The following is a 12,705-nucleotide window of genomic DNA, read 5'->3' as shown; positions in this document are numbered from 1 at the left end:
GAGCGGAAAACCATACTCTTTGGGGACAGATTCTCTTGGAGACTTTCTTTATACATCACACGTCTATCAGGCTTTGACATAAGACCAATACATTTCACATCAGAAACTAAAATACTGCCACAGGATATTTACTTTAGCCACTACCAATCACCCAGATTGGGGGGAGGGGATAGCTCAGTGGTTTGAGCATTGGCTTGCTAAACCCAGGATTGTGAGAAGTGATGTAAAAGATGAAGACTGTATCCCTTAATTTGGCTTTCATTTTTAGCTTTCTTGGTCAAAAAGACACACTATCATGGCTATATGCTAATAATGGCCAGAGTCAGAGAAACACATAAAAGCCAAAATCCTTTAACCATAGGTAAGCTGATTACGATGCAGGGAGCAGTAGCTTTTGTATATTACTAATATGTGCCTAGTGCTAAATCAATGCAACTTTTCAAGACTTCATTAGAACTTAAACACAAAAGCTTATGATTTATCTGCCTGAACTTTACCAATAACGATGGCTTAATTTAAAAAATGAAATATATATAGCTATATCCATATTTTGGCTGAGAAAAGTGAGATTCTGATAATTCATTTCAAATCTTTTCCTATCCCGGAGACTTTAACAGTTATCTAACACTAGTTAATTAACTGCTTGTTAATTTCACAAGTATATCTTATTAAGATAAATAGAGATTGTAATTATAGGACCAAGTTGAATTCCATGAAATATTTGATTTATAAAAAGCTAACAAATGTTTGGGATTTTTTTGCCATAAATAGGACGTCACAGGAACATAGGAAGCTCACTAACCTTTTGTAGGTTTACAATGCCTTTGATGCTCTTTGTTCTGACCTTTAACACAAGGTGATACTTCTCTCTGCTTGTCATCTTCATAATCACCAGATCCATTTCCATAGTTCAGACGTTGGCCAATTATGCTCACATTAGAGGTTGCTTTATCATGAAATGTTATCCCTGCACAACAGAATCCATAGCGAAGTGTTCAGTATGTATCACTGAAATGGTGTGTCACCATTTCATAAATAAAAAAACCCTCAAATCATCACATTTTTTGATAGCTCTGCAGGGTTGAGGCCAGTTTTAACATGCCCTAGCTGTGTTACAGGAAAAGGAAAAGAAACAATCCCAGAAGTCTCCTCTCATACACAGCCCCACAGTAGGATTTCAAAATGGTCAATTAAAGTCTAATAGAGTAAAAAAAAAAAAAAAAAAAAAAACTTCTGGGCTAAGATTTTATAGGTCAACTAAGACCAGACAAAATTAGATACTACTTAAGTGGGGCTTGTTATGAAAATAATGGACAGATCCTTCACTAAAATGGTTTCACTTTGACTGAATTAGTTATCTCTTTCTTTTTATGCACAACAAATTACCTGCACTGGAGCTCTGTTCTACTACGTTAGTACTTCTATTCCTTCCTGAAGACAGTCTTGCTGGACGTGATTTGCATCCAAGTAGAGGAAAGATGTCTGAGCTGCTGCAATACAAAATCATTTCTATAAATATATTTCTGAATGGCACTAGGAGCCCTGCCTAAGAACATTTTTCACCTAAAGTGAAAACAGTACATGTTGGGTACAAAACATTTCCAGCACATCACCAGAAATGGTCATGTTTACTACAGATTAGAGAAAGAATACATTTGGTAATGATCAGGTTCATCACCCCCCCTCCACTATGAGTAGCTCCTTCTAAGAGCAAAAAGTTACACGAGGCAGGTATATGGGAGAAGTTTCCATTTCTCCTGCCCATGCTGGTATTTGTTCTGTGAACACAGAATTTCAACCTCCAATGCTGGAAAGCCAGCTGTAGGCCTAGCTGGAGCCCTAGTACCATTTCTTGTGGGCATTTGTTTATGTAGTTACTTGAGAACTCTGAGTGTTCTTGTACCATCCTCTCTGGTCATGAATGTGCTCACTTGGTTAGCAGACACCTAGTGTATTACTATTCCGCCATGGCCAGGCCTACTTTGGTTCAGCCTGTCAGCTATGCCTAGGGCTCCAGCAAGGCCTACATCAGCATCTGAACTAAACTCTCTTAAATATATAAAGAAACTTCAAGGTATTTAATGACTCCTGGGATGGTATTCTGTCACTCTTGCACAAATTCAAACTTCCTTATATAGGTCAGATCCTCCCTGGTGGACTAGACAGACTTGCATTAGCTGTGAGCACTATCATACATTAAGGCTGCAACGTCGGGGACTAATGGAAATGTTCTGTATTACAGAATACTGTTCCCATCGCTCCTGGTCAGAGCCAATGCTGCAACAACATGGCATGCCAGAGGTTTTTTTCTGTTGGATTTTTGCATTATGTTCTTCAGGCCTGAACTGCATGCAGCTTGGTCATGTGCCTAGGAAGAAGGTAAGGAGAGGCTGTACTTGCAACACTCGGCAAAATATTTCCCACTTGATTTTACAAAACTAAAAATAAGTACATACTGCAGCTAACTGCTCAACCTTAGTGCACCATAAAAACCAATTCCATCAATACACTATCTCTTTGCAAAGGAGCTGAGAGAATGAAGGCATTACATAGAAAACAATTCTCAGCAATTATTGCTACTATGGAAATGCTGCATTAGTTGATAATTCAGCTTTAGCAACAATGAAAAAAAGTTTATATTATTTGTTTCATCTGCACCCAAAAATCTGTTTAAGAAAATGCATTCCTGATTAACTTTCCAGGTTGCAATAAGAAACCTCTTCCTTCTCCTGATTCATTCTCTGTTTTACTCATTTGTTTTGCCTGTGGTTCAGCTTCATTATAAAATATTTACTAGCCACTGCCGGGCTTTAACAGCTACTTCATGTTACTATAGCTAGAGCTTGGCACTGGGTCAAAGAAAAAGCAGGAATGAATTAGAATAATATTAAACCACAGCAGCACAGTACAATGTATTTTAAGTGGGAATAACTCTCAGATAAAATCTAGGCACTAAGCAAACCAATGTCATTAAAAAAAATGCAGGTTTCCCACCATTCAATATTTAACTAACTCCAACAGCGATTATGTCAGAATTCTCAATGTGGGTTTAACATATAAATTACACTCACGTTATCTTTCCCTGAGGGGTTGTGGACACTGGCGAAGTCAGAGAGTCCTGACTGTAAACTCCACTTTCACTGTAAGAGCTCACATTTGGAGAGGAAGTGCGGGAAGGGAAGTCCATAGTCAGATCAAGTTTAAGCGCAGAATCGGGGCTCTCGAGATCTGAAGTGCTGCCACTCAGTTTTGCCCTCTTCTTAGCTGCACTATTACGGAGAGACCTAAGTGAACTCTGCATCTACACAGAATTGAAAACCATGTCAGAGTTTACACGCTGCATGTATAATTCATTTAAACACAGGAACAAGTTGTCAAATACCAGCCTGTTTCTAAAAACTTAATTCTTATTTATTGTATGATGACAGTGCTGTGTCTATGCCCCCTTTGGGCAAGATAATCTACATGGAGTCAATGTATCAGTAAGTTATTTATTAGTTTAATGTCAGAGATCATTATTATTCTTATAAAGTGAAACAGACATGCACAATTTAATAGGACAACCAATGCAAATCCAAATGCTATATGCACATCATATCTAGTTATGTTTTGCAAAGCTTAAAATGAAAGGTTTCTCACACACACACACACACACACACACACACACACACACTCAATCAATCCTTTTTTCAAAAAAAATTATAATTTTCTTAAATAGGCTCATGTTAAACAGAAGAGTTAACTGGCTCAATGACAGTCTGTGGAAGGGAGCTCTGATTTTTGGTCCCTGAGCTAGCCAGTGTTGGGAGAACTGCAAAGGTGAATCTCACCCCAGTCTATCAGTGAAGGCTGTTACCCAAAGTACGTACTGAAACTACAGCTACTACAGCCCCATTCCACTGCATCTTCTCCCCTCTCCTTGCAGGAGATACTCAAAGAGTAGAAAACAAGGGCACTGGTAGGTTGTATTATGAGGCAGGATTTTGGGGCAAGGAGTCGGAGGGAGATTGGGACAAACTACAATAAAGGGTGGGGTGGGAGAAAACAGTATTTCTACCTTGGACCCCCTTACAGTTTTGTCCCATTCACTGTCTCTTCTCTCACATTCCAATCTCTCACTAGTGACTTCCACCCACTCAGAGCCCCCACACTCTCACACACCAATCCATTCATACTCACACCTTCATTTGCCAGCTCACCCCATTCTCCCACAATCAACCCTCCCAACTCATTTCTGGTACAGAGTTCCCCACGTTCTCTTGAGTTTCCTCCAATCAAACCTCACTGCTCAGAAACCCCTTACTCTCCAACCCTCCCGTAGGCTCAAAAGCACCTTCCCAGCAAACCCAGCAAGCTCAGAACCCCCTCCTCCCTTGGCCCCAAAACACAACCTTTATAGGTTAAGGATGGGGACCAACCCATGGATTTTTGAGAGCCACAGGAAGGTAAGTAGAGAGCTAGGATTAATTTGAGTATGGGGTACGTTGGCATGTATCTGTGCCTGTTCACTAGTGACCCTTTTTCTGTTTGTTTTTTTTTTAAGATTTTGGGAGTAAAAGATGCAAACTGAGACAGCTGTCCATTACCACCCCAGCTTCAGTGACTCCTAGTGTGGTAGGTATATTTATGGATTGCTTTAATCTCTAATTTAATGTACTGCTTTTCTTTCCTTTTATACATGAGTTTCTGATTTTCAAAGGATGAAACCCCACTGGATAAAAATTATTATTTAAAAATGATCATTTATTAATATAAAAAAAGCTTTAACTTAACTGTACCAAAGATGCATTACAATTTTCCATACAATGTGTGTTTGTCCATCCCCTGAGGAGAGCCAAATCAGGCATGATCTATACCTACTCTCTTATATGGATTCTGTATTACAGCTGTGTTAACATCATAATGGCTCCACATTATGGACTGACATGACTCCATAGGTGACACCCTTATTCATCTAATTAATACTTTAGATCAGGTTTTCTCATTTCACTCCATGGAAATTTAAGCATGTGTCAAGGGCTGCAGCAAGGATGTGCTGGGCTGCATCAGTGACAGTGCACTTCAACAAACTTTTACAGGTGAACAGAGTTTGAACAAGAGATTTCTGGAAGTTAAACAGAAGTCACAGTAATCAAGCGCTTGGCTTTTTGGTATTTTCTATAAAACCATTAAATAAAATAAAGGATTAATTAAGTCCTACATTAAAGGTAGCACTGTGGTTTCACCTTGGACAAAATCAAAGAGAGTTGAGGCTGTGTAAATGTCTAACTCATGCCATGGTACTATAATGGAGAATGTCAACATACTGATTTGAGAACCTCAAAATAGGTAAGTGAAATGAGGATATGCCCAGGGCACAGAGAGTGTCCTTCAATGCTGACTTTTATTGCTTTAGTTAGTTTCTGCCAGACACATAACATTATCTTAATGTAGTCTTTTTGTATTCATGACATGGTCACAAAAAGTACAGCAGTGAATATGTATTTTTTTTCTTCTACACCTGAGATTTTAAAGGGGGTTGGGTTTAGTGTCTGTGGGGGTGGGGGTTGTTTTTTGTTTCTTTGTTTATAAAATGTATATTCTAGCATCTTTTTAAAGTATGTAAAATCACATTTAAATCCAACCTCTTCCTGGTCTGACTCCTTATCATTGACATTTAATTCTGAAAGATCAACTGCAAGTTTCTTGTCTTTTTCACTCTTCCAAATATCGTCAGACTCTTCATTTTTCTGTCCTGCTGTGTTTAATTCAGATTTATCAGGCAACGGGCTTGCCCCCCTTGGTATTGGGGGGACAGGTTTGGTCCCATTCAATCCTCTCCGTGAAGCTGGCGATCTCACCAAGGCTGGTTTAAGCTGAATTGGAGAATGCTTCTCCTGTGAATTTTCCCCTGGGTAAGATACAGACATATGTCACCATTTCAGAAGAACAGTGGGAACACATCACTCATTAGGATAAAATACACAATCAATTTTCATGAAACACAGCAAAAATATTTTTTAAAAGAGGTGATTTTTTCTTACTAAATACACATTTGTGAAATGAAGTTTATTTATTATGTCAATATTTTAAGGACAATTTTGGTTGAAGCAGCACAGCATTTTCACTAGGAAATTCTACATGTAATTTTGTTGCACACAGACTATGCAAATAAATAGCTCATGACACACATGATGTGCAGAAACCTAATAACACCAATAAGAGATAAATTTGTTTAGGCCTGTCCTTTGAAATTTCATAATTCTATTTATTGAGATACAGTAAACCCTACTAAATCACACTTATTTGTTCCCATGCATTATAACCTTCACATAAAATTGGCTATATCTAATTGTCTCTCTGGGAAAAAAAGTCTCGTATTACTAAGATGTCATTATTTTTTACAAAATATGCTAAAGTATATCAGCATACCATGAAGCGATCAAATAATTAAATACTAAATTACAGTTGACAAAATTAATTGAAGTACATTTTGTGATGCATAATCCTCACTTTTTTATTCTAGGTTTTCAATTACTTGAAAGTTTGCAAAATTCAGTAACTCACAATGGGTTTTGAGTGTGAATTCCTGAATTAAAACTATACATATGGAGAAAAATAATAATGCTTGTATGATTACTTTTTTTTTTTTTTTTAATATAAGACCAGGCTGCTCTTTGTCTTCAACTTCTATACAACTTTCCCTGGTAACATATATTTCATTGATTATTCAAAAGCTATTTTTAAAAGATTAACAGTATTAGAAAATTTCTGTTTTTAAAAAATCCACCCATCTTCATTTTTCTAGAACAGCTACCAAAGGCAGTTTTTGTTTCAAACAGTGCAGAGTGGGAAGAGCGTATGCATATAAAATACATGGCTGGTGTCTTACAAAATTTGTCTTTACTAATGAGAAGACTTAATATAACTCAAGATGATACCTGTCAAAGAAGCTAGCTTTCTTCAAAACATACAGATCATCCAATTATCTATTGCTACGTAAATTACTTATGATTAGGGCCCTACCAAATTCACAGCCATGAAAAACGTGTCACAGACCGTGAAATCTGGTGCTGTGTGTGCTTTTAGCCTATACGATAAAAATTTCACGGGGGAGACCCGTGTTTCTCAATTAGGGGGTCCTGACCCAAAAGGGAGTTGCAGGGGGGTCACAAAGTTATTTTAGGGGTATCATAGTATTGCCCCCCCCCTACTTCTGAGCTGTCTTCAGAACTGTGTGGCCAGAGGGCAAGGCTATTGGCCAGGTGCCCAGCTCCGCAGGCAGCAGCACCGCAACACCCCCGACCCCCAACTCCATTTTGGGTCAGGACCCCTACAATTACAACACTGACATTTCAGGTTTAAATAGCTGAAAATATTAAAATTGACAATTTTTAAAATCCTATGGCAGTGAAACTGACCAAAATGGACCATGAATTTGGTAGGGCCCTACTTATATGTGGAAGGTCATAAAGAACTGCCAAAAGTAAGCCTTTGATATTTTAGTTATGCACCCATGTTTTTCAATATTGTATTTTAGTTTGTTTTACAAAATATGTTAAACGATACTATATTGAACATCTTCTGGCTCCTTACTCAGGTATTTTCATTGCTTGCCAACTTTCTGGCATCTTTGCCCTACACTCTGCCATTACAGTAACCTAATTACACTAGCAGCGGCTTACAAAAGTGTTTCCCATTTGTCTGGAATACTTTCTCTTAGGAGATGTAAATTGGTCTATTTTACATACATTTTGGGGGAATAAAATGTTACACATTAAATAGTACTCTAAATTTATCTTTCTGAATCTAGAATAAGTAAAAGTTGTCTGGTTCCACGATAAATGCTGTTGAAAGCTGCTTTGCTAAGAAGACTATTCTAATGAAAGAACAAATGGCACAACTACTGAAAACAATAGGCTAGGCATGAAAAAGTCAGCTATTAATAATTGTGCTTCATCAGGTCACTTTAGTGGGAAAACTTCCAAATAACTAATTTAGGGCTTTTCTACAAAAGAAAGCTGTACTGGTTGAACTTAAAAGTGTTATTTTAACTTGCTTTAGTCAAACCACTGCAAAAAGCTGAGTGATCACTCTTCGTTTGGTTTAAACCAGGACCATTTTGTTTTAGTTTAAATACATTAAGGATATGTCTACACTACTCAGCTTTTAGTGATATGTCTGTGTCGCTACAGCCGTGCCACTAAAAGTTGTGCAGTGTAGCTGCTGTTTGTCGGCTCTCCAGCTGACAGAAGATTTCCACTCCCAACGAGCGGCATTTGCATTGTTGGCAGGAGAGCACTCCTGCCGACAACATGCTGTTCACACCGGTGCTTGTCGCCAGCAAAACTTTTGTCTTTCAGGGGGGGCTTAACACCTCTGAAAGACAAACGTTTTGTCGTTCAGTTGCCAGTGTAGACATCTACACTGGCAACTGAACGACAAAATATTTGTCTTTCAGAGGTGTTAAAAACAAAAACAAAAAACCTGAAAGACAGAAGTTTTGCCATGTAGCTAAAAGCTGTGTAGTGTAGACATAGCCTAAGAATTAGGGTAGGTCTACACTTACCCGGTAGTTCAGCGGCTGGCGATCAAACTTCTGGGTTCGACTTATCGCGTCTTGTCTGGACGCGATAAGTCGAACCCGGAAGTGCTCGCCGTCTACTGCGGTACTCCTGCTTGGCGAGAGGAGTACCGCGGAGTCGACGGGGGAGCCTGCCTGCCGCGTGTGGACCGAGGTAAGTTCGAACTAAGGTACTTCGAACTTCAGCTACGTTATTCACGTAGCTGAAGTTGCATACCTTAGTTCGAATTGGGGGGTTAGTGTAGACCTGGCCTCAGTGTAAGGGCTTGTCTACACTGGCACTTTACAGTGTTGCAACTTTCTCACTCAGGGGAGTCAACTCCCCCCCCCCCCCCCCCGAGCGCTGCTCGTTTCAGCGCTGTAACTTGCCAGTATAGACAGTGCTCCCAGTGCTGTGAGCCATGCTCCCAGAGCTGGTAGCTACACACCTTGCGGAGGTGGTTTTTTTAGAGCTCTCCCAGCTATGCCGTGACTACACAAGCCACGTTAAAGCGCTGCTGCGGCAGCGCTTTAATGTGGTCAGTAAAGACGTGCCCTAAGAAACTGAAATAAGTTGCCCTTAAACTAAAATAAGAGTGTCTAGACAAAGGTTTAACGAAATCCGTTTTAAAACAATTTCAGTTTAAACCAGTGCAACTTCCTTGCTTAAACCAGTGCAACTTCCTTGCATAGACAAGGTCTTACACTGAGAGTTAATGGCAATGACTGATGTTGAAACCGGGATGGAATTAGCACAAAAATTCCAATTACAGGCACATTTGGCCTTAATTAGATTTTAAATAGGTGTGAAATTGTGAGGACTGGTCATTGAATACAGAAGTTTCCAAATAAAGATTAAAAAGGAAAAAAGGCAAAATGCAATGAGTATCATTTTCTTGTATATTCATTCATTAAGGTATTTTATTGCATTTAAGTTTTTTAGACTGTTTTTCTTTACAAGTGCTATCTTCTTTTAATCAGAAGATAGATGGTACACTAGTGTGTTCCAGCTGAAACAATTCTTGCCTAGCACATTTCATATGTGTGCACTTATCTTGAGTATAAAAGCAAAAACATTTAGATTAATCTAACTGCAAAAGTGTTTTGTTTTTTTAAATGTATAAACAAAAGAGCCAAATTTTCCAAAGCTGGCTCTTGACCATGTGCCTACAACAGCATATGCATATGCAAAACCCACTTTACATGCGCAAGCAGGAGAAGTGCACATTTCCCAATGCAGTCACACAGATGCAGGTTTTGCGTACACTTTTTTGAAGGCCTCTTTCAAAGTGTGACCATAAACTTATTTTTCTGCAATATTTTTACCTGCATTGTCTCCTGACTTTTGATTGAGAAGCTTCTTCTGAGGACTGGGCTTGGGCAACCCTTCAAAGCTCTTAAGAGGCCAGGAATTTGAAAAGTTAACAGCATGATCTTGAGACTTCTTTGGAGATTCAGCAGGAGGGGAGGTGTGCTTTGGACTGTTTCTAGGTGATGAGAGTGGATAAGATGGAAGAATGAAGGCCCCTTGGCTTGTGTTAGAACTTGGAAAGGACAAAGTACGCTCTGCTGGACTGCAAAAAGTTCGTTGGGTCTTGGTAAAATTTAGGCTGGCACAAACTGATATTAGAAGGAATGAAAAAATATTATTTATACTAATAAACCTCTGTAACAACCAACAGCAGTTTAATTTTACTTCTCTTTCTATCCAACTTGTCCTTCAATTAGGCTTTAAAATACTCTGAAAAAAAACTAATTTTAGGCGGAATCAAGCATTATTTTGTCAAGGACTTGTCTACACATTAGAGTTAATCCAGAATAAGGTAGGGTGTGTATTTGAAGTGGATTAACTATTCCTGAATAACTCCACATGTGGATGCTCTTATTCTAAAACAAGAGTGCCTTATTCCGAATTGGCTTATCCAAAATGGATTAAGCCAATTCAGAATAAAGACACTTTTATTCCGGAATAAGAGCATTCCCACTTGGAGGTAATCAGGAACAGCTATTCCAGAATTACTCTCCATGTAGACAAACCCACAGTTGATAATCACACTCAAGTCCATGACAATCACCATCTTTAAAATATCAGTCTAAAACAGTCAAAATGCTAGATTCAATAGGATACCATTAAGAAGACAGTGACATTTAATTCTGATTGGGTATACTATTACAGCAATAATTTGCAGTGAAATAATACATTTACCCAAACTATTACAAGTGAAGGTCAGAGCTTTACCTGAGCGAGAGATGCAAGCTAATAGATTAATTATTCGTATCATCTAATTTCATGTGTGTAGTACAAGCTACATGGTCTCTCAAAAATTCTACTTCCATGTTTGTGTTTGGTTATGCTTTGACTACAAAGTATTTGTTTTTTCATCTAATCTATGTTCTTTTACTAAAACAGAGAAAATTACCAGATCATATTTGATCCAAATAAAAATAAAATATTTACTAAGAGGCCTGATACAGGACAACACAATAATACTCTCAAAGGGGTGTGCAGAAATTTGGAGTGTGTTTATAGTCAATGTACCTTTATCTTGCCGATGATTATTTAATCCTAAAAGTTGTAAATCAGAACCCACACTACCACTCTTTCCACGTATCTGTGAGTATCCAAGTTGTCCACATTTCCCTGAAATATGTGGCTGATGAGAGCCCACAACACCTTACAAAAGGAAAAAGAAATTAATTTCAGCAAGTACCTCCATATGCAGCTTATTAAAAGACTAAAAGACCACAACTAAAAGAACTGAAATAAAAATGTAAAACCTTCTTTGAATAGTTATAAAATTAATGTAATTAATTAACAGTGATTAAAAACACTTTTTTAATTTGGATAATAAAACCTAAACGAAAAGTTTGAAAGTTTTCAGTGCTGCACTCATGGGTTTCTAAGCAACCTTATCATGTTCTTCATGCACATAAGCTAGAATAATGGCTGGCACTCATCAAAGAAGCCTGTGGTTCTACCAAGGCACATTACCAACAATGGTATTTGTAGTAGGTGAAACGAAAACCGAACAAATAATTTCTTCTTGGAATATGGAAAAATAAAGGGGAGAAAAATGCCTTAAAAGCAGAAAAATAAGAAGTTTTTCTTTAAAATGACATCATTCTTAACATAACAGTAAAAACACTTGGAATTCTACATATGTCAATGCTCCCCAAAGGGAGTTGAATATACAGAGTGCACTGCCAAGAAAAGGGAACGAATCAAGATTGGTCTTGCCCAGTGTCTCCAAGTGCCTTTTCACTATTATAATACAAAAGATAGCTATCATAGGTTAGGTACTGCACTGAACACCCAATCTTTTATAGAATAGATCTTTAAAAAGGTTCCCAATTATTTTAAAAGGGGAAAAAAAATCTCATTCTTCAAAACTGTTCTCAAAAGCCACTTTTCACCACCAACAACTATTCAGGCACTTTCTAGTTTTATGTCTATCCCCGACCAATTATTAAAAAACACAATAGAAAAGGGAAAATGTGAACATATGGAATAGAAAACCATTCCTCTGCTGACAAAAAAATTATTCTGAAAAGGCTACATTATATAAATGTAACCATTGCTGCATGTTGCCCAATGTATAGTTTAGTGCTCCATTTATTAAGGTTACTATTCAATAGGATCTTTGCTAGAACAGTTTCCATGGCAATAAATCACTATTTTCTCAAATTGTTCCCATAGAGAAGTTGTCTCAAATTGTTCCATTGCTCTTTAATTTACTATTCAATCTGAAGTTTGAACTATATTTTACACAATGCGCAAGAACACTGGTCAAAACTGTTTCCTTGCTGATCTATATAGAAATTGTGATACAGCATTTTTTCTACATTTTAAAATCAGGAGAAAGGTCTTGACTCAAGGTCACCCTGAAATGATGTCATTCATTTTAGCTGTTAAAAGACTGAACTATTTCCTATTAATCATTTCTTAAATGGCCAAATTAAATTACATACTTTGAAACTAAGGGCATGTGTACACACAGAAGCTAAACTGATTCAACAAAAGGTGTGATGTTAAACAAATGTAGTTAAACCAGTACAAAATTTCCGTGTAGACCAGTATTAAGAATCTCTGACTGTAGTTCTGAGTTGGTGTAAATCAGCATTGTACCAATGATTTCAATATAGCTATGCCAATTTACTGCAGC

The 12,705-nt window shown here is 37.8% G+C and overlaps 1 protein-coding gene across 1 annotated transcript in view; it reads right to left on the bottom strand.

Moving 5' to 3' along the window:
* TOGARAM1 (TOG array regulator of axonemal microtubules 1) overlaps positions 1-12,705 on the bottom strand; it is an 80,939-nt gene that overhangs the window by 45,330 nt on the left and 22,904 nt on the right. The window contains exons 3-8 of the mRNA XM_065402506.1: positions 11,082-11,216; positions 9,861-10,162; positions 5,625-5,894; positions 3,072-3,301; positions 1,387-1,490; positions 803-967 (exon numbers count right to left, since the gene is read on the bottom strand). Coding sequence (XP_065258578.1) covers positions 803-967; positions 1,387-1,490; positions 3,072-3,301; positions 5,625-5,894; positions 9,861-10,162; positions 11,082-11,216 — 1,206 coding nt within the window. The remainder of the gene's footprint in view (positions 1-802; positions 968-1,386; positions 1,491-3,071; positions 3,302-5,624; positions 5,895-9,860; positions 10,163-11,081; positions 11,217-12,705) is intronic.

Source organism: Emys orbicularis, chromosome 4, assembly GCF_028017835.1.
Source record: "Emys orbicularis isolate rEmyOrb1 chromosome 4, rEmyOrb1.hap1, whole genome shotgun sequence".
Taxonomy (NCBI): domain Eukaryota; kingdom Metazoa; phylum Chordata; order Testudines; family Emydidae; genus Emys; species Emys orbicularis.
Note: the sequence above shows the minus strand (reverse complement) of the source record. Positions and strands in the feature narration are given on the sequence as shown.